At 40.5% G+C, this 21,551-nt stretch overlaps 1 protein-coding gene across 16 annotated transcripts in view; it reads right to left on the bottom strand.

The window, feature by feature from the left end:
- The window catches only part of LOC128760232 (receptor-type tyrosine-protein phosphatase T-like), a 203,969-nt gene that overhangs the window by 34,498 nt on the left and 147,920 nt on the right, over positions 1 to 21,551 (bottom strand). For 9 of the 16 annotated variants that reach the window (XM_053867406.1, XM_053867409.1, XM_053867407.1 and 6 more), the window contains 4 exons: positions 20,243 to 20,272; positions 14,718 to 14,872; positions 9,770 to 9,850; positions 9,078 to 9,113 (listed from right to left, as the gene is read on the bottom strand). In XM_053867406.1, the coding sequence (XP_053723381.1) occupies positions 9,078 to 9,113; positions 9,770 to 9,850; positions 14,718 to 14,872; positions 20,243 to 20,272 (302 nt within the window). The remainder of the gene's footprint in view (positions 1 to 9,077; positions 9,114 to 9,769; positions 9,851 to 14,717; positions 14,873 to 20,242; positions 20,273 to 21,551) is intronic. The other 7 variants (XM_053867411.1, XM_053867415.1, XM_053867418.1 and 4 more) reach the window with 2 other exon arrangements.

Below are 21,551 nucleotides of genomic sequence, written 5' to 3'. Positions count from 1 at the left end.
CCGAGGTGACCTGCGTGACTGAACTGCAGGATGAAAACAAAAAGATGGCAGGCCAAAAACTGTTAAAAATGTGAGGCACTGTTTCCTTGTGGGTGATGTTTGGCAGCTACATAGTTCCATTAAACACGTCATGTCGCCACAGAGTCACTAAGAAGAAAGTTCCCCGCAATGATGTGAGTGCGAAATGCAAATGTGAAGCTGTCTACCTATAGAGCTGCGTGTGGTAGGCCAAGGTCAGGTTTACATTGCATGAAATAGAGCCACTGCGGTGGGAACGCTATGCGGCTGATGATGGAGACATCTCAGCCTAAATGGAATTAACTAACCCTGTATTCATTCGTTCACACGTCAAGGCATCTTTGAGCCAAACAATGAGAGGAGGAAAATGGTGTGCAGCTAGTGTATTTTAATGAAGGCGTTGCTGGAGGAGTGTGAAGGCCACTAACTCTGTCTGTGTGAGTGTGTGTGTGTGTGTCAGTGCCGTCCTTCGTGCTTGGATATATGCTAGATGAGCACCCCACCCTTCCCCACCCACCTTGGGACTTTACAGAAAAACAGTGAAAGAAAATTTGGTTTCATATATACTGTACGCTCAAGACGACTAGCAAAATAAGTCAGAATAATTGATCAAAAAAGACCCCAAATTGCATAGGTTAATGAACCTCTATACAATGGAAGGTGTGTGAAGTGCAAGACCTTAAGAAGGATTGGCCTACACCAACAGAAATGGGGTAGGAAAGAAGTGAAAATCGTCACTTTTTCTGAAAATGTCTTTTACATTTTGCCATTCAGTCTGACTCAAGCAAACAATACATAGACCAAACCGGTCCTCAAAGGGCCTCAACGCCGCTTTGAGTTTGGTGGTCTCAACAACAACACGAGAAAAAAGTTTTTCAAATGTTCCACTTTGCGTGGAATGGAATGGAGTGCACTGATTGCAATAGAGAGACCAGCAATGTCCTTAACTCTGGCCACAAATGTTTGTAGTACCAACAACGTTAGCATTGTTTGCTAATGTGAAACATTATTAATGGCAGACATCATAACATTATGTCAAAAGCCAATGATGAATATTCATCCTATGGTTTACTAACCATTAGAAAAATAATCCTACACTGAGAAGAAACTGTAGTTTTATAAATACAGACATTGATTGAACATTTATTTGAATGAAGCTCTTTAGAAAACATAATCAAGATAGATGCATTTAAATTTGAAAGACACAAAAGAGCAAAAAGCAGTATAACTAGCTGGTTCGCAGGTCACAAAGATCAGCGAGTCTAGACAGTATTTGAGTGGTTTGCGTCATCTGACCTCCCTTCTGCTGATACACAAAAGAAAATGCTCAGAGTCAGGCTCGACGTCAAGTCCTTCTGTTGCAAGGATGTTTAAAGAAGTTTCTTTTGATGGAGTCTTTAGAAACTTCACCGACAATGGTATGTGGGAGGTTTCTTCAGCGTGAAAATGCTGAGAAGCCAAACAGCTGAAAGAAGGCTTCTGTATAACGGGTCTTTGAGTTGAGAGGAGAGACCAGGAGTTTAAATGACTTGATAACATATTTTTCTGATGCAGTGGTGTCAGTGCTGGCTCTACCCAACTTTGATGCACACAGAGAGATTAAATACTTTTTTTAAACCACATTTCCAGCTAAAAATGATGCTCCTAGCGATAGGCATGTCCCTCGACTCTACAATAGCATAAAAAATCAAGCCACTCTGCCTCCCACCTTTGCAAACATTATTAAAACTACATGGTGATCTAAAACAAGGTTAAAAACATGCTATGCTAAAAACAAAGCCCCGTTTTAAAGGCAAGTTTGACATCGAGTCTGCTTCATCACTTCCTGGAACCATTTCACCATGATCGTTGCTTCAGCTACATTGATTTACACTCGTGATGATTTATTTAATGGACTTGCTCGTGTTGCTAGTGTCGATACAAGCTAATTACTTTTTTTCTGTTTGATAACCACCTTCTTGTCACGTACTACTAATGGCGCATTCCAGGAAACACCTTAAAGCTTTTTTAGCTTTAAGGTGTTAACATTATTATGTCCAACCCCTATATATATAATTTTTTTTTTGCTTTTTCCTTCATTTATCGGCGGCATCACTTGGTGGAAGAAACACAGCGATGGTAAATGTATTTTCTAGAGGCATTAATCATCCTGTAAAATTTTCTTGGGCAGCTGCAGGGTTACCCAATGTTAAATTCGGCATCTATTTAATGCAAATTGTGCGGCAGAAAAGATTAACTATGTCACAGCTCATTCTTATGAATGTATGAAAGAGTTTTAATATGATAAATCAATTAGTGATTGGAAAAAGTCTCTAATTGTGATGACAATTGTAGTCTCTTTATTCAACATACGCATAGGTGCTGTCAGAAATGTATTGGTCACATGATGCCGCTCAAGAGAGATTAACCATCTCTGTGAAGCCTTTGAAAAGACAGCAATGGTTCTGGAACCGGCCTCGTTCAGGATTCTCAGAACCTTAGTGGTTTCTTTCACAGTAACCCGAAAGTTTAAGCAGAAATGAAGCAGGAGAGCACTGAAACGTGTTACTCACATAGACCTAGAAGAGGATTATGTCTGAGACTTCTGGTATTCTGCTGTATATAAGCTAATTTATTTTGCACAGTAAACTCTAATTTAATTCCCAATACTTTCTTGACTTCCTGCTCATTTTGTAAACACAGAATATGACACTCCCATCATCTGAACATACCAGCCAGTTCAAAACAATGTACTGGGACCAGAATAAGCATGAGTTGTGCTGGCGTGAAACGCCTTTGTCTGTTCTTAATAGCAGCAGTTGACTGTGAGAGGTAGTACAATGATTTTATCTTCACAAAGGAGAGTTGACTGAACACTTCTAGTACTAAATACTGATGAGTACTGATGTGTAGTCAGGGCCACATTCCCAGACTGTGTGCATGAATTAAGACTGCATTGTCCTCGTTAAAGTTTTTAGTCAAATCCAGAACAACTTAAATAAACAAATACTACTTGCTTATAAAAGGAAGTTCAGTAGGCGAAATGAAATCAAATGAAGTTCAATAGCTTCATTTAGCATCAGGCTTTGCATTTCTCCTTCACTTCTCTTGAAACACGCTGTCTTTTCCCAAAAGCAGAAAGCCCATAATTCCAACTCACAGCCGTCGCTCTTTCAATTATTCTTCCTGGTCTTCTTCGGCATTACTCAGCGTGTAAGGTGATTACTGCTAATGGCAGTCATTTTGTGGGGCTGTAATGCGGCCCGCAATGTGTTTTTAGGCGACACATTTAGAAACAGTCTTATAAAAAGACCACTATGGAGTACCTTTGGTTTGCATCACAGAAGTTGGGTGGAGATGAGAGGAGCGACTTCATCTACTAATAATGTAAATTGCTAGTAAAAATGTGTTCAATCAAATGAATTTAAATTTTCGTGCGCAGCTAAGATTACAACACAACCACTATAGAAGGGTTTCGATAGGTGTCTCCATAACTGGCTACTGAACTTTATAGCTCCTCATTCATGCATGGGAGATTAGGACGTCCTTGTCGCGTTCAGAAATGGCTGATGCTGAATATCTGCCGCAGCACAGAGCAGCGCTGTGTAGCCTTTCGCCATACGTCAACGTCCAGAAAATTGATTTTTAACGGAAAACGTGTTGGGACATAAAAATGCAGACAAGGCTGTTTGCTGCTTTCCTTCCACCTGATCCGGTGGACTTACTTTTCATCGACTTCACCGGTAATACCGCGTTCAATTGTGCAAAACTTAATGTTTTCATGTATTGTTTTGTGTTCATTAACTTGCTAGCGATGCAGGAAATCTTTAGCATCACTGCTGAAATGAAGATTTGGGAAATGTGGTTGTGGTTGCGTGAAATCCCATTACCATAACTTAAACAACACCTGAGTAGCAGAGGGAGTGGAAGAAAGCTATATGACAGGTTCAGAAGGGAAACACACACATGCAGTCACACACACAGCTAGATAAATCCCACTCTGCATGGCGTACAGGATTTATCCAAGCTTCTTCTCGCTGTCTTTGATCCTTCAATCTGCATGTCTCATTTTCCTAATAACTTTCTTGGCTCTCTCTCTTTACAGCTTATTCTCTCTCTCTCGCTCTCTCTCTCTCTCTCCCTCTGTCTCTCTCTCTCTCTCTCTCTATCTCTCTCACTGTCAAGCTCACCAACAGCATCCAGTTCGGTGTTGCCAGTGTTGGTTACTTAAAGCTTTTAAAATTCAACGTATGAATTAGGCAGTGTATTAAAATTGACCCAGTTTATGGACTCATTCACAAATCAGATGTCTCCAGATGATCAGGCTCAAGAAAGTTATCTGGTAATGGACAGGAGGTTCCATGAGTTGTGTCCCTCTCGGTTACTTATTTGACAGTGCATGAGGTGCTCATATCTGTCCGGTAAAAATCTAGGTCAAAGCAAGGAAGTAATCCTCGTATACTATACAAGCATACAAGGCCAAAACATTTAAGGACATGTTTGCTTCCTAACTGGGCTTTCATCACCTTTGGATGTACAAAAAACCTCTTCTCACAAAACCTCACAAGAGCAATGTGTTTTTTTCCAGGGGTGTTTTATACATTCATTCATTCATCATGATTATTACATTGTAGTATTAAATGCAAGCATGATCAAATTTGAGTTGAAAATGTACACATGAGCATCAGCATCATGGTGGTAGTGCAGTGATGACTGTAATCTTTTTGAAAGCATTTCTATTCGCTCCTAACTTAAATTTTCCATCCATCAGTGTAATTTCATCTTGTCTCCTTCATCATGGATGTATTGGTTATGACATTCTGGAATCCGCACATTGAAAAATGTCCCGTGTCAGAAAGTACACAATTGATGAGTCATTCATTTTGATTATATTTCTGTAATTAATTGTAACTGTAATTAATTCAGACTCATTTATGAAGAATGTTATTCTGAGTTTATGCCATCAAAATGGATTGGGAAATGCATTTTGTGAGGTGCATCCTCATGACTCCGTTGAAACCTCTAGCCTCCCCTTGTTGCAGCAGACTTCTGACCCTTCTGAACCAGGGTCAACATGTCATTGCACAAAAGCCAGAAGTTTTTCGTACAAAACAAAGGGAAATTCAAGCTATACTGATTTAACTACTTTTAAATTGTTAAAGCATTTGGGAACCCTTTCATCAGTCTAACAAACCTATCCCATTCCTACATCACGTTGCGTAGATTCCCCATCTCCACGATAGTTAGCATCTTCCTTAGCTTGGGCTCAGTCCCAGTACCATCATCATCAGCACAAACGATCTCAAGGAGCACAAAATTAAAATACCAGTAAGTGTATAATTGATAGAATCGAAACACAGTCCATGAACCAAGGATGACAATGCATGTTTGTTTTATGTTATGGCAGTCCTCAAATAGTGGGGTGGCCCCCCTGGGGCCAGGGGGGCACATGTGACCCTGGGGAGCAAATTGATGCACTTCAAGTTTAAATTATTTTCTTTAATGTTAACGAGGATGCACTGTTAGGCACAGTTGTACTTATCATAAAAAAACAATAATTTGATTTTTCCACATTTTTCTCATCAGAGAACAAGATGAAGATAAACAGACACTAACAGTTACTAGAGGGATCAAGTTGTCTTTGAAAATGAAAGGGAAGTTATTATGAAGGAGATGTTGTTATTTATCAATACCCACAGCTGGAAGTGTCACCTCGTTTTTTCTTCTGTTAAACAAATATTGGTCTTAATGACTTCATCTAGCATCTTGCCATTGCAATCACTAAATGCAGTGTCACGTGATCGTTCGCGGCCTCCATGGATGAATGGAGGGCAAGGTGAACAGAGGAAGGGTGACTCAATCAATTAAAACAGGGGATACATGTTTATTAAGGTTTATCTCAGAATTCGAGGATAAACTGGTGGATTAAAGGATATATTGAAATTAACCAAGGGTTCACAGGGTTAAAATAGACTTCAGTAACAGATGGGAATGTGATCAGTTTAATTTAAAGGTAAAAGTGAAGCTAAAGACGGAGTAGTTGCAAGTGTTTGTGATATAGCATGTTGAGTGCCATTCTGTTTGACGTGGTCTGTAAAGTGACCTTGCTGGAGTGTCACAGTGGCTAATGCTAATCGAATCATAATGGGACAATAAGAATGGGCTAAGGTCAACCCCACACTCTCACCAAACAAAGCTGCAATGACGTTTTCTTTGCACCTTGGAAAACAGGATAAATAGAAATCATGCTTCTGCCTTGCTTTTGCCTTGCTGTGCCTCTAAAATACATTTTTTTTCTCATTCTTCCATAGCATAATCTACTACACTCTACATTGGGAAAGTGGACTTCTACGTTCTAGGCGAGGGGTGTGATATGCGAGGAGCATCGCGCACAGTTGCTATTTTTCTCCCTTACTGATCGACCATGACTGAAATATACAGCCATTGTCGGGCCTTTGTTTAACAATTGACACATTGTTACATGGAGGACAAAAGGGCCACCTATGGCACACCTCACGCCAACCTCCATGTTTTTTATGTGACACGCTGCCCACGGTGTCAGGAAATTCTGCAGAAGGTGGCACATGTGCATTAATTGACAACCAAATACGAAAGGTGGAATGCCGCCTATAGTGTCAGCATACAACGCAAAACTCCAGTTTCACAAGGTCAGTATGAAGCATTACCCCATGGGACTGAGGATGTTTTGTTTTTTCTAGTTCACCCCTGCAGTGCCGTTCCCAAAAAAATCCATCCAATGGACCTTCAAAAATGCAGTACTTATCGACTTGAAATCACGTTCTATTCTCGAAGGGTCAACATGAGCTGTCGGCTCTGGCACCAAACCATCAGACAATCTCATTTGCTGCTTTACAGCACTGGCAATGAGGAAAGTGATCTAGACGGTTAGTTTAATTACATATTAGATATAAAATACACAAAAAGGTGCTAATTCAAATTAATTAATAATATAAGGAGATGATGGAATTTCTCAACCTACAGTACAGGCACTGGCAAAACAAGCTTAAGTTGTCGGAGTCCAGGATAAAGTTTTGCTATTCAGAAAAGTCACCTTGTAATCGCTGACTTCTGAATATTAACAGACAATATGGACATTTATTGCTCTAGCTGTTGGAGAGCAGTTCATGGAGGAGTGAAAATGGGGGCAATATATGCTTGATACATTTAAGAATTTATTGAAAAACCCTTCTAAGGAAGTTGATGATTCACCAGAGAGTCAGCAGCATGCACTTGACTGGTTCAGATAAAGTGACCTGTGAGAAAACCGCTGATGTGAAATGATGAAAGACAAATTCAAACAATGAGTCATGAAGTCAGTGGAAAAGCAAATCTATTTCAGTGGAAGAAGTGAGTGTAGACAATATTTGTTTAGGAAGAAGATGGTTGAGCATTTCACGCATCGTTCAAGGGTGTCACCAGCCCATTTCCTGCTTTTACTTCAGTCACATCGCATAGGTGTGGAAACACAAGGAGAGATTGTTTGTCTACTGTGGTGTGGGGTTGCTTTGGTCAGGACTGGAATAAATGTCACTGTTACACCAGCGAAAGGAGAATATATTCCAATGATGGGTTCATTCCATAAATGTGAATCCATGAGGAGATGACTAAGCTGATGGTGGCAGGGAGGGATAATGTGTGCAAGGGGTGATGGGAAAGGAAGCAGAGAGGGATGATAGAATGGGTGAAAGAGTAAATTGACAGATAGAGCAGAGGTCAAGGGGGATATTAGCATAGATGACAGATAGGTGGAGAAGCAGAGAATAATGGAGGGAAAATATTCAGCAACTGCTTCTTATGCTTTTCATAAATGCCATCTTTCCCAACAACATGATTATTAAAGTTTGCCTTTTGCCTCTATAATTGCATAGAGAGCAGATGGTTTGACAAAAAACATTTTCGCCGAGATATGTGACAGATCGTTTGCAGAATTGCACTCAAAATCACTTAGGCACTTCTTTTCACTTCCACCTCGGAGGAACTTAAGGCTCATGAACATGAAATCTATGAGGTGGAGAAATGCTTTGGTCAGTTTATTTTTAAGATGCAGAGGAGTCAGGAAGCAGGTGTCGTGACAATTATTTCCATCGATTTGAAGCTGTTGAACCATTTGAGCAGGTGATACATAAACAATGTTGACATCCGAAATAGGATACCTCAACTTTCGGAAAGTGAACAGCAACTAAATTATTAACTCAAAATCAATCATTAATTTTGTTTATTTATTTTACAATACTTGTGTAGCTGAACATTGGTACTGTGCCAGGTTCCTGCTGATGAATGGAATGAGTCTACGAAGATGCTAATCTAGTAGCACCTAAAGGTGCATTCACACCAAACGCGACACGGCGACATGTCGCATTACTAACTCTGAAGTGGCAGTGACTTCCCATCCCTCACAAGTAGCGCTAATAAAGTGGGTCAATCTGCTCAGGAGGGGGCCAGGTCTAGTTAGTGGAGAGTCAACATATGGGATCAGAGAGACAGACGTAATACAAAGTATTTTAAAGACTAACACACTGTAATCTCGGGGTCCATTAGATCCTTGAGAGGCACGCTCAGGTTGGTGAGTCATTGAATGGCAACCGCTACGACCGCTTGTCTTCCATTTCACTTCTTCGTCTTGTTGGCAAATTTTCCCTCTCTGCATACCTCACCATAAAATTTCCCCAAGACTTATCGAGAGCAGATATTTCAACTTCAGCGTTTAATGTGTCAAATGTCGCCAGAAACATGTCATGAGAAACGTGGCCAAAACTTCCCCACCCAATTCCATATTACCGCATATAACCACAACTCTACATTGACATTGCATAGATCATTGGTGGTGTGACCACACCTATCGTGCTGGGACCATTAGCTGACAACAAAGGTACCGAGCCGCCCTGATTTTTAACCTATTCATGAGATATCATTTAGCAACAGATGTCACATCTTGGAAGTGCTATTACTGACACTTCATTTTCAATGTCAATGACGTGTCAACGAAAATGCTAATGTCATGAATGTGATGGCACATCTCTTTAGGGCAGCATCATATGTAGGAATAAAATGTGTCTTACCTATCGATGTGGTCGCAGGAACAGGCTCTTTTGACACTGCAAATACAGAAAGTTGGAAGAGACATCAGAAAATGTAAAATTATCACACTAGTAAGTAAACAAAATCTTCCTCATCTTATTCACTTAATAGTTGATTACTAGCATAGATAAATGAGTGGAACAAATAATTGAATGTTGGCTGTATGAGCAAGAACTCTTGTAGAATGAATGCATTAATTGTGTGTTTATTTTTTATTATTATTTATGTTATGGTCCACAGAATAACTGTGACACATAGTGACTTTAAAGCTGGTCCCTTACATGGCAGTACTGTACAGTACAGGACTAAACACAGAGAACAGATGAGATTTAGCTTCATGTTGTGGACGAGTCCTTCATGAAGGTTTTGGTTCCTTTGTTCCAATAATCAAATGTATACAATGGCCAACATTCATGCAATTCTTTGGTTGTCTTCCATCCTGTTTCCTGTTTCATTTCCAATATTCTTAGTCCATTACTGCCTCTCCTCTTCAGGTGTTCAACCCCCTACCCTCCCTTACTTTGTCTTTTTCTGCTTATTAAAAAAGAAATAATAATAATAATAATAATAATAATAATAAAAACTCTTGTCTTTCTTAATTAAAGCTGCAGGTAACTCATCTGCAGCCATATTGCTGCAGGATCATTTTGAAGTTTTTTCTGTCTGTATTTACCTGAGTAGTAGGAATTCAGCAGGGATTTGCTCTGCAGCGTCTTGCTTCCCTGCACAGAAAAAGAGCAGGAGGATGGGGAGGCTGGTGGAGAGACGGGAGGGACAAGATGTGGAGTGAAAAGATCAAAGAGGGAGAGAGAACATGGACAAGTCAGTGAACTTCTCACTAATCGACAAACAAAATTTACATCATTCACAAAACCATCAATAGTACATTCCAACGCTGCACTGAACATGGGACAGGTCCATCAATGCTTCGTGTATTGATTCTTTTTAGTATAAAAGTGGATATTACGTTGAGCGAGCACTTACATTACGATCATAATAGCTTTTGTTTTGTGTGCAGTTTCTTGGTGAGATTTAAAAAGTATCCTGACAATAATCCACAGCTCAGGATGTCAGTAATCCACAAGACAGCTGCAAGGGTTTTGAAGTAAATTTAACTTGACATGTGGGTTAAACTCTTCAACTCATCATAAACACAGTTCTATGAAAAGTTTTGAGTTCACAACAGGTCCCAAATTTTAATACATACACAGTGCTGCTAATTAAGTTTTAATAATTCAATTGTGCTAGGCTATCACTTAGTCACGTGTCCCTGCCCGCGCCAGATGCTCCCAGTGGAGCAACTGTTCCTGGAGCGCTAACCCAGGCCTGAGGACTGTGTTGAGCTCGCCCGGTGATAGGACGCACTCTCAAGGTTTGGATGTTGAAAGATTGAAATTGATTAACATGGGACTGTCGGATGCAGTTGTTTCAACAATGCAGAGCATCCGTGCAACAAGTGCCTATGTCACCAGGTGGCGCTTCTTCACAGATTGGTATGGATCCAAAGGTCTCGATCCAGTTGTCCTGCCTGTGGTGTGCTTTACTTTCTCCAGGAGTTGATGGATAGAGAACGGGCGACCTCCACGGTGAACATGTTCGCAGCAGCCATCTCTATGGGACACCAGGACCTGGGTCGTTTCTCTGTGAGAAGTCACCCGATCATCATTTCTGCTTGGTGCCAGACGGATCAGGCCTCCTATAAAGAGCGTTACTCCAAGATGGAGTCTGCAGGTGGTCCTCGAAGGCTTGTGTAAACCTCCGTTCGAGCCCCGGTAGACCCTGACCCTGAAGACAGTACTGCTCTTAGCTTTGGCTAAAGCTAAATGGGTGAGTGATTTGACAGCATTATCAGTCAACCCTAACTGTATGTCATTCGGTGATTCAGTAACTCCTCATCCTAACCCCGCTGTCAGACTGAAGGTGATCACCTCAGTGTACCGCTCACAGGTGATCATCTTGTGATTGTTCCATCCACCCCCTCATCAAAATGAGCAGGAGGCGAAACTGCATCCGGGTCATGTGTCATCTGTCATCAGCCCACCTTGTTACCTGTCTTGATGCCGGAAGCTCACGTTCCAGGAGCTGTTTGTATTTGGGCATGAGAAAGATGGCGTTGTGGTCCGAAAGTCCAAACAGAGGGAGATATTTGGCTTTGTAACCGTCTTTAATAGGAGAGTAACAGCATCCTCTCTCCTCTGGTGGGGCAGTCGACGTGCTGTTTTAACTCCAGCATCACCATCGTCAGGTTTGCATGGTTAAAGTCCCCGGCCACGATGAGGGCTGCGTCAGGCTGGTTGGCCTGAGAGTTGGAGATAGCCTCATGTAGCTCGCTGAAAGCAGTGTCCGTGTTTGGGATGTAAACAGCGCTGATGATGATGGAGGTGAACTCGCGGGGGAGATGGAAAGGGCGGCACTGGATAGACAAGGTTGGGCGAACAGGAGCGTTTGAGTGTCACCACGCTGCTTTTGTTGCACCAGTTGTTAACAAGGAGACACAATCCGCCTACAAAGTAGATCGGGAGCAGGTACGACGGCAGCCATTCCTTGGTGCCACCTCAGAGTCATTTATGAAAAGAAACTCAATACAGTGCTCCTCTGTTTAAGAAGCTCCTGAAAACAGTAGTATTGGACCCCTTTAAGAAAAGTTTACACAGGCTTTGAGAGAGTAACAGTATGTTAGGTTGGTACTTTCTTATTCCACTAATGTCATCACAAATTATAATCCATTACATCCTCATATATATTCCAATAGCTCCTCACTTTTATTGTATGAAAGCGGTATTTCACAATGACAGCATCTTTGCAGCCCTGTTGTCTTCAGTCCGCTGGTCATCTCATCTATGTGAGGTCAATCTAAACAAATCACCCGGCCCCCACACCGCATGCAAACGTACAACAAAATAAAGCTCAATTTTCATACACCTAGGTGAATAGACACCGAAATGTGCTTTGACAGCAGAGTTGCGAAGAAAATCTGACTGGGTGAGGAAGGAAGAATACAAAAAGGTTATTTGCCCTGCAAGGGTCCATCTGGAGGAATATTATTGAGCTTGCAAACTTTGTGTCAGCGGTTTTCCGCTGTCTTATTAGGGAGTGAGCCTGGATGCACAACTGTCTCTGGGTGTGTGTACTTACTTTATGCTTGGAAACTGGTCTGATTTTTTTGCTTACAGATGGCAACATTATATTCCCTTCAAAATGTAAAAAGGAAGAAAAAAGAAAAAGAAAAAAGAGGAACATATACTGGTGACATACCGAAATTTTACTGTTGCTGAAATTTACGAAGATAACCTAGACATAAATTTTCAAATGATGGTAAATTCAGTATGACAATAAAAACAAAAATAAAAGCAGGTTTCATCTGTTCTGTGCTGGCAGGCGATGTGAAAAAAAAAAGTTCTTCCTGCGCTTCGCAATGTAACTCCACAAGTTTACTGTCAGGGGTTCCTGCACCTTGTTATGGCACAAAGGAATCTTTGTGTATGTATAAATAGTAAATAAATCTCTTAGGAAATATTACACAGTTTGATTTACCAATTTATTAATAAACCATTAATGCATTAACTTAAACCAAGGTTGAACCACAATGGTGTGGTGTATCTCTTGTACACCACACCATCGTATTTTTCGTAAACCGTGCTTCCCAACATGTTCAACACTGATAGGGGCATTTATCATGCAATTATCATAAAAACGCACTATTTCAGGTGGCAAAAGCAATGCAAGCACAACCTAAGTAGTCTTGACTCCACACTCGTTCTAACTGCCATGGCCGATGGGAGGAAAGTTTGCGGATCCCTGATGAAACTGCCACATTTTGTTGCAAATATTTGGCTTGATTGTTGTGTTGTTGAATTGCTACAAAGAGGTCATTTATCTGAAAATAGGCAATCGCAAGCTCTTAGATGTTCATGAATGGAAAACATTTCATAACCAATGATATAAAAAAATGTGAGTCACTAAATTAGTTCACTCACTCCCAGGAACTTGCTCTTCCTTCATATGAAGCAAATACATTCTGAACAAAACAATCATCGACAGTTGTTTAGAATGGAAAAAAGAAGACCGTTGGAGGAAGAGTGCAGGCAGTTACGAGACCTTTAGCCTGTACTTAGAACCTCTTGAGGAACCTAGACTTTCAATGGTCAAGCGCTCCCAAAAGGCCAGGCTGACATTTTCAAGGGAAAAAGCCCCTTCCATAAGGTTCTCTCTATAATTACAGCACACACACACACACGTAAATATTCACAGTAAGACACAGTAACTGCATTCAACCGCTTTGACCTTCCCGAGATTGTGGCAAAAAAGTCCATGTGAGGAGAAAGAAAATGCCTGATTGTTATTTTTTTCCCATTACAAAGAGGAAAGTTTGAAAGTGAGTATGAAAGCTCTAACTTTGATGGAAGCCACTGAAGCATCACTGCACTCTGCTGATATTGGTAGGAAATGAACATATGGGGGCTCGGAATCTACGATTTAAATACATGGATGTGACAAAATGATTAATGAGAAAGGAACACACAGCTAGATGGAATATTTCCTAAGATAAGGGCAAAGAAAACTTGATGAAGAATGTTATTGGCGCATTGCCCCACCATGTGACGGCATCTTGTTTTAAGAAAAATGTAGGCAACAACAAATAATATATAGTTGCACACATTTTATGGTCGGATAACTGCCTTAATTGTAATGGTCATTTGATTTAACAAGCAAGACTGGTGCTGTGGCTTAGTCACTGAACTGTTTCAGGGTGAATTTTGGATGAATAAGTAAGAGATTTAGGATGTGGTAGGTCTGTGTCTGAGGTAGGTAAAGACGATGGTTTGATGATAGCTTAGTTGGTAGGTGGTTGGTTTGGTGAGTCATTGGAGTTGTAGGTGGGTAGTTGGGTTGGCTCAGTAAGAGCCACAAGAGCAACAAATTCTCAGTACAGAAGCGCCATATACTGAAGAGACGATAGTCAAGTAGACCCTTGTATCCAAGGGTGATTCCACACTGCATGTACATCAGCCCTTGGCAAACACCAGCCTCGGGGCCACAAGTGGCCCCTTTACAATCCTGAACTTAAGCAACCGTCATGAGGTCGCAGATTTCATCAGATTTCATCAATTTGTACTATTTGAATTCTAAATAGAACTGTGGTGTCACAGACCCCCCGCCGTCTGTTCAGAATAGTTTGGTCTTCTCCCGCCTTGCATTCTTTCTCTTCCAGGATTGGGGGTTGCATCTTCCTGCCACAGACACACACCTGAACCCAATCCTACAATCTTCCTGCATGACATTTAAACGCCGTTCAGGAGACAGTTGGCGTCAGTTCGTCACATATTCTACCTTGGTATGAGCCGCCGTGATTTGTCTGGACATCTGAAAGATTCTTCCATGGACACTTCTGCCATGCGCTTTCTGTTAGTGAGTTTTTCTGATTGATTTCTTTTGTTCTCTCCAGTGTGTCTGTGCCTGACTACCTCGTTCCTCTTCCCCCAATCCTGTGGACTCACTTTCTCTGGACTGAATACGCGCTCATGGACGCTCACTAATTTTCTGGCTCTTTAAACTCTGTCTGCTGCATGTGGGTCTCCCGTTTAAGTTCTTTACATGTGGTATTCTTTATCCTGACTCACCAAAGCCATTGAGGTCCTGGTTGGAGGTTGAAAATGGGTCGTCCTTGTGTAGGGTGCTGACATTAGTAGTACTCTTGTTGGCTGTCGTCACAGGACCCATTTCCCTCTGCTGGGTGGAGCTGCTGGCTGTCTCCTTCTGCTTCTTTGCCAGCTTCCTACAGTGGTGGGACAGCAGTGAGTGAAAAGATGAGTCGTAAAAACATTGAGGGGGATATGAGGTGCAGGATGGAGAATGGGAAGTTACAAGTGCCATTAGACTCGACATAGGGGCTGTCTCCATTGCTATTCAGTAATAGCAATTGATGCGGTGAACTCAAAAAAAAAAAAAAGTGTTCCCGATCGGTTCATTTTCTGGAAGTGCGTTATTTCACCTGGAACCAAGCGACACAATATTCTTGTGCGGTTTCTTTTAATAAATATTTTAATCGTAGAAATGTACACAGAGCGCAAGCCTCTGCCAATAAAAAAAAATCTTTCTAAAGAAATGAAACGAGAATGAAATTCGGTGCACAGTGGTGGAAGTGCAGAATCCCAACCCTAAGACCAGGAAACTGAAACTCTGAATTAATGGCTGAAAAATGATCCGGATCACTCCCATTATTGAACCATTTGTTCCTGGTCCCATTTGCCAGAACATTTCATCCAAATTGGTGAATAACTTTTCTTGTTAATTTGAACACAGACTGACAAACAAATGCTGTCTATAGCATAACGTCTTTGACAGAGTGCTGTTAATTTATTGCTGTTTGTGTTTCTTGCTTTCCTTGTCACGTAACTAAACTCACAGAAAAGTTATTAACCAAAACTGAAATAAGGTTGATCAAAAGATTCCTGATTGAGCGCCAATAATAAACGGGAGTTGATGAGAGTTCCCCCTTGAGCTTGTTTCGGAATTTATTTCCCTTATATCCCACTCTCATCTCTAGCATGTCCCAGCTAACATCTGTTCGTCAACTTGCATCAAACATTCTGAGGTCTAGTTGAAGATTTCAGCCTGGTGAGAAAGCAGTTGGCAAAGACAACAGCTGACCGCTATGATTTGATGTCAGTCATCAGTAGGCTAGTGCTAGATCTAACAGCAAATTGATAGTTTGAATTCCTCATGTTGTTTGGTGACGAGGTGAATAACAAAATTGTAGACTGTCACACTCCAGAAAAACCAGACATCCAAACCCATGCTCTGTTGACTTAGCTGCGAGAATCCCGACTGGGCTTTCTGAGGGAGAACTGACATGTGACATTGACGTGACATATCTTTGTGTAATTAAACCCTTGAAGTATTTTCCTGCTTTTGCACTCTTGACCAGTGGGAGTATTGTTTTCATGCTGACCTATGACGATGCTGCCCAACACTTCAGCTTCTGGCTCCAAAAAGAAAAACAAGCCTTCCACCACAAACTGAGTAAATATTGTCTTTTCCTTTTAATATTCTCTTCCCTGCAGTGACTCATCAGGCTTCAGCAAACTACTGGTGTGTGAGAGAGAACCCAAAACATGGACTGAATTTAGGAAGATTAGTGAGAAGAAAAATAACTTACTGTCAACTTGTTTGGATCCTAGCTAATGTGCAATGCTCTATGAAACAGTGATAAAGGAACAAAACACTTGGAGAAAAAAAAAGAATTATTTTTTAACATGTTTGTTCTTTTTATATATTATTATTATTGCCCTAATAACAATATTGCAGACAAATATCCAAAATCATAGTGATATGTTATTTGATAAAAATAATAACAAAAACCAACAAAGTAAACAAAAAAAAAGTCTATGCATATACAGTGGTACCTCGGTTCTCGACCACAATCCCTTCCACACGGCCGTTCGAGAAGCAATTTGTTCAAAATCTGAATAGATTTTTCCATTACAATTAATGGAAAAAGAAAGAATGCGTTCCAAGCCTTAAAATAGTCTTTTGTAGGAGTGAATGTAGAGTGTCTGATGTAGGTGCACTGTTTGTGAAAGTGTGTGGCCACTGCATGTGGGAGGGGTTGCCGAGTGAGTGACGTCTCTCCAGAAGTGAAGAGGTGCCCGGTGCGTGTCCTGCTCTGAATGTGCACTTCTGTGCAGTTTGGCTGTGACTAAGTCATAAACCAAGTAACGCTCTGTCCGAGACTCATCTCATCCCTGTCCCAGCTCCAGCCCACAACAGGACATAAAACCCTGGAGTAGGCGGTCCAGCCTCGGAGGTGTCAAGAGCGAGCACCTCCCCTGTGACACTCTACCACGGTCCAGTGCGGAGACAGGAAAGGTTTTACACCTCAATATGAAGAAAAAAACAGTCAGTAAATGTAGCTAACGGGACACGTCTGCATGCAGAGGCTGCGTTATACACTAACAAAGTGCGTCGTCGGTCAGCTGATCGGTCCGCGCACGTTGTGTTTTTTCCGGCTTTTTTCGGGGGCATTCGAGTTCTGGATTTTCATTCGAAATCAGAAGCAAAAAAATCTCAAATTTTGTTCGAAGTCCAATTTGTTTGAAGTCCGGGACGTTCGAAAACCGAGGTACCACTGCATATAAAAAGGGTTGATGTATTCTGGTGGAAAGCTTCCATTGATCTCTCACTCAATGTCACATTTGTCCCATAAATGGGACATTTAGAAGACAAATTCCTGGCAGATTGTAAGTGGTGATGAGTGCGACATAATATCAATAATGAATGTCGTGGCAACAGTTCAATAACCATGAAGGTTGCAGCACCGGCAACGATTCATGGACTCGCTTATCCCCCTGCAATGTTAATAGACGTTTTGAAGTGTTGATAATAAGGAAACCGTGATGCTTTTAAAGCAATGGGTGAATCGAGCGCTGACCTTGGTGGCTTTGAGAGTAGAAACTGAATGAGAAGAACACAGACAAAGTGGTTTGTGCTTAATAAATAATAATCATTTAAGAGTCATAAGCATTAAAATGGTTTGAATCTAGTTACTTTCTGTTCACTCTGAAGGTTTATCTTCTCAGAAGCCACACTTGAGAGAAATTCAAAAGCGAGAGCGCTAGTTTGAGATGACACAAGGCTTTAAAAATGAAGAAGAAAAAATGAAGAATTCTATCATTAGACAAGCTGTTTACTGAGGATGTTTGCACTCAGGAATTAAGTAATTCTTGTAGATTGGCCAGCTTGAATTATCATAAATCTATGGACAGGTCAGCATAGAAGAGGGACGCATTTGCAAATGTTACCTTTCATGATCGACTCTTCTCAAAATGGAATTATTAACTTACTCCTTTCCATGGTTTTGGTTTCGATTTGGTTGGAAAGTGTCTCATTCAGGTTTTTGACTACAAGCACTGCTACTGACAGCACTAGTCATCTGCTGGTCACAATGCAGTGTTTTATCATTTTATATGACGTTATTCAATGTATACACTATATACAACTGTTGAAGTAAAGAAAGCTACAATGTGGGTTTTATGTTGTGTCGCTCGAATGCACTTGGACCAGGCCTGAGAGTTTCAATAGGCACCACCTTGGTGAGGACAAGGAAGTGACATCATCGTAGAGGAAATGACATCGATGCAGAACACTTGCTCAAGTATAGAGTATAGAGTAAATTGTATTCGCTTTGTGCTCTCTCTTGCGCCCTTCACCCTTGATGCAGAACTTCAAAGTGTGCTAAATACTGTTTCATATTGCATTTTACGTTATACTTTAAGTATTTTTTTTCAAGTTTACAACTGTATGCTGTCTATGTGAACCAAAAATTCCATGTGTAGTGACAAGTGTACACACATTGAAAAGGGAAGTCTTAGATTTTTTTTTTTTCAACTCACGGAATAATTTTCACTCACATACAGCTCAGTGACATTCTTACAGTATGGTACCTTAAGGCAGATAATTTTGTTTTTTTTGGGGGGGGGTTATTAATAATTCTCTTCATAATAATATCTTCATAAACAGTATTTATAAACTCCATTCTATTATTTATTATTAGCAGCTGCAGATGATTTCTAGAGCCTAATGTTTTTGTCCAAGCTGTCTGCAACAGATATTAAGAGGCTGAAGAGACTGCACTGTCAGTCTCCCTTTTAATTATTTTAATTATATTAAGAATTTATTTGGTTCAGCATTGACAGTGCTTTGTAACAATTATTTCAGCTTGATACAGGTTTTTAGAAGTTTCAAGAAGATTCACATTAAGTGTGTACACGGTCACCTTCAAGAGGGACAGTGACATTTATGGCAAACCATTGCTCTGATGGGCCACAAAAAAATGACATGATGGCTTGGATATAGGCCCCAGGCCTTGAGTTTGACAATAAAAATGTGATTATCTACCAAAATAGACCACAAAAGACTGGTGAAAGAATCGCTACAACATAATTCATGGAATGTCGCAAGCTGTTGACCTCAGGGTTAGTAAGAATTCTCCTAGCAGCAGGGATTTGGACAGAAATGGGCCCAACCTTTTACAGAGGGGGCGTAAAAATTGCTATAAGGCATGTGGTCAGCCGTCCTGGGAAGCTACAGTAGCTGCTGGCAAAGCTACAAAAAAACATTCATCTGCACATCACTGCATTTCAACGCTGTGAAGTCTGGAAGTGAAATGATATGGTCGGGCTGCTGACTCAGCAGGAAGCCTTCATCATCCTTCATCTGTAAGTAAACATCCTCAGGTCAGTAATAAAATGTGTTTGTAGAAATACATATATAAGAAAGTGTACGAAGGGGCACTGTTTTGATGTGTATTGATTTTTGGTGCAGGAACGTGACACCCATGAGTCAATCCTGCACCAGTATTGAGCCAAGTAAAATTGTCCATACTGTTATTACCAATATAGGTGAAGAATTTAGAAGGGGTATTGCTCTTGTATAAGAATAAGAATAAGAATAATGAAGAATCTTTGTTTAATGTCACAATGACTTGGAAACATTCACAGTGGTTAATCCCACTGACATGGTGTGACGGCTGTCACTTTATACTCCAATTACACTATTTCTGGGTGTGAGGAATGGATCCCTGCACTCGTCTAAACTCCTCTGGCTTAGAGGAAATTACAGCAAGCAGGTCAGGGGTACATTCTTCAGGAACTTGACACTGTAGCAGCATGTCTGCAGGGATTTTAGGGGGAGTCTCGGCCCGTGTGTAAGATAGCAATAGTATTTTTATAGTGTGATATAGTGTGATATTTGTCTTTCTTATATATCACATCAAACTTGGTATAGTATATATCAGTCAGTTACTAGAACTAAACTGTTTAATAATCAAATATCTGTCCCTGTTCATCATATAAAGTGATACATAGGTTATAATATAAGTCCCCCGGACATCTATCATTGTTATGCTCATACAGCTGTCAGACTTTATCAGGTCCGAAAGAGACAAACTCTTTGGGAAACTGACAGAGCTAATGGCTGCAGTTCTTTCACTTACTAACAAACTGACAAGATCAAGCATTTGTACTATCACCTCTCTAGCTGAATACAAATCAAACAACATAAAAAAATTAAAAAAAACCCAAAAGATGAAGTCAGTTCAACATGATATACTGTCGACAAGGCGGGACGTGATGTCCTCTCTACTTACAGGTAATAAGAGTAGGAATAAGCATGTCTTCTGAAGCATGGTGAGGTGAGGCCGAAGATGACAAACCCAGAAGAAGACAAACACATTGGATTAGTTGGATTATTCAAATGCAGTCTATGATTTTGCTCACCATTATCAAGCTATTCTCATATTTGTAGTCAGCATGTTTCAGACCCATTCTTACAAGAACACTGAGATGGTCTTCCTAGTGATGTACTTCCTGCAATAATATTTAGTGGAAAATCTAGATTTTTATGCCAAAGTGAAATGATCCGGAGCCAATTAAGTAAATCTGTGGTAATAAGACGCCCTGTGGCTCATGAAGGGATCACTTTAGTCTGGCAAAGAAATGACTTTTTGTCTTTGTCTCTAATGAGTTGGCCAGTCCGTTAGCTTCATAATTATGTGGAGGAAATGTGTTCTATTCGGAGAAGATGGAATATATGCGCTAACGTGTTGGACAAATAAAGAATATGTAATCTGATCGAATCTTATCTCCATCACCCACTGCAGTTCAACAGAAAGAAAATAAAAGAGAAGATAAAAGGAAGAAAAAAAGGAGGAGAAATGGAAGTGACTGATGGTCCAGTTTTTTGAAGTGAGCACAGTGTTATTAAAATCTGTTGTTTTTGCAAGACTGTTCTAGACTGGAGCGATATCTCCTTCATCCTGCCCACCGTGTGTGGGTGCCCTCATCAGTGTCCCTGTGGGTATCTGTCTGATGGCTTGTTGGCAGCTTCTCTCTCCCTTCATCTGGTGAGAGGCCAAAGATCTGCAGCTCTGGTATCGGACAACACTGCACTACGGACCTTCTACACAACTGATACCCAGTGGAGGTAGTGCACTCTTTAATATGGCCATAGTCGAGCATACCACTTCACCGTTTTACTACATGCGGCAATGTGATGCTTCTCTCAAGATGCCTAACTTTATGTAATGTAATGTTGTTGTAATGCTTCATATATATATATATATATATATATATATATATATATATATATATATATATATATATATATATATATATATATATATATATATATATATATCATTATAAAATCAAAGCCTACAAGAAGAAATTAAAACTAAAAGAAATAATAAATCATAAATTAATATAGACTGTACTATACTATACTACACAAGACATACTAAGACACTCACTTTTACTACTACTATATAGTGCAGTATCATAACTACTATACTACACTGTACTGCTCTTCTCTATAACATGGGATACCATACCATCACGCTACTCAATCAACACATCCTCACTCTCATGGCGGAATATTTTGAGATTGGAGAACTGGAC

This window comes from Synchiropus splendidus, chromosome 6 (genome assembly GCF_027744825.2).
Source record: "Synchiropus splendidus isolate RoL2022-P1 chromosome 6, RoL_Sspl_1.0, whole genome shotgun sequence".
Lineage (NCBI taxonomy): Eukaryota > Metazoa > Chordata > Actinopteri > Syngnathiformes > Callionymidae > Synchiropus > Synchiropus splendidus.
This window is presented reverse-complemented; position numbering and strand designations above follow the sequence as displayed.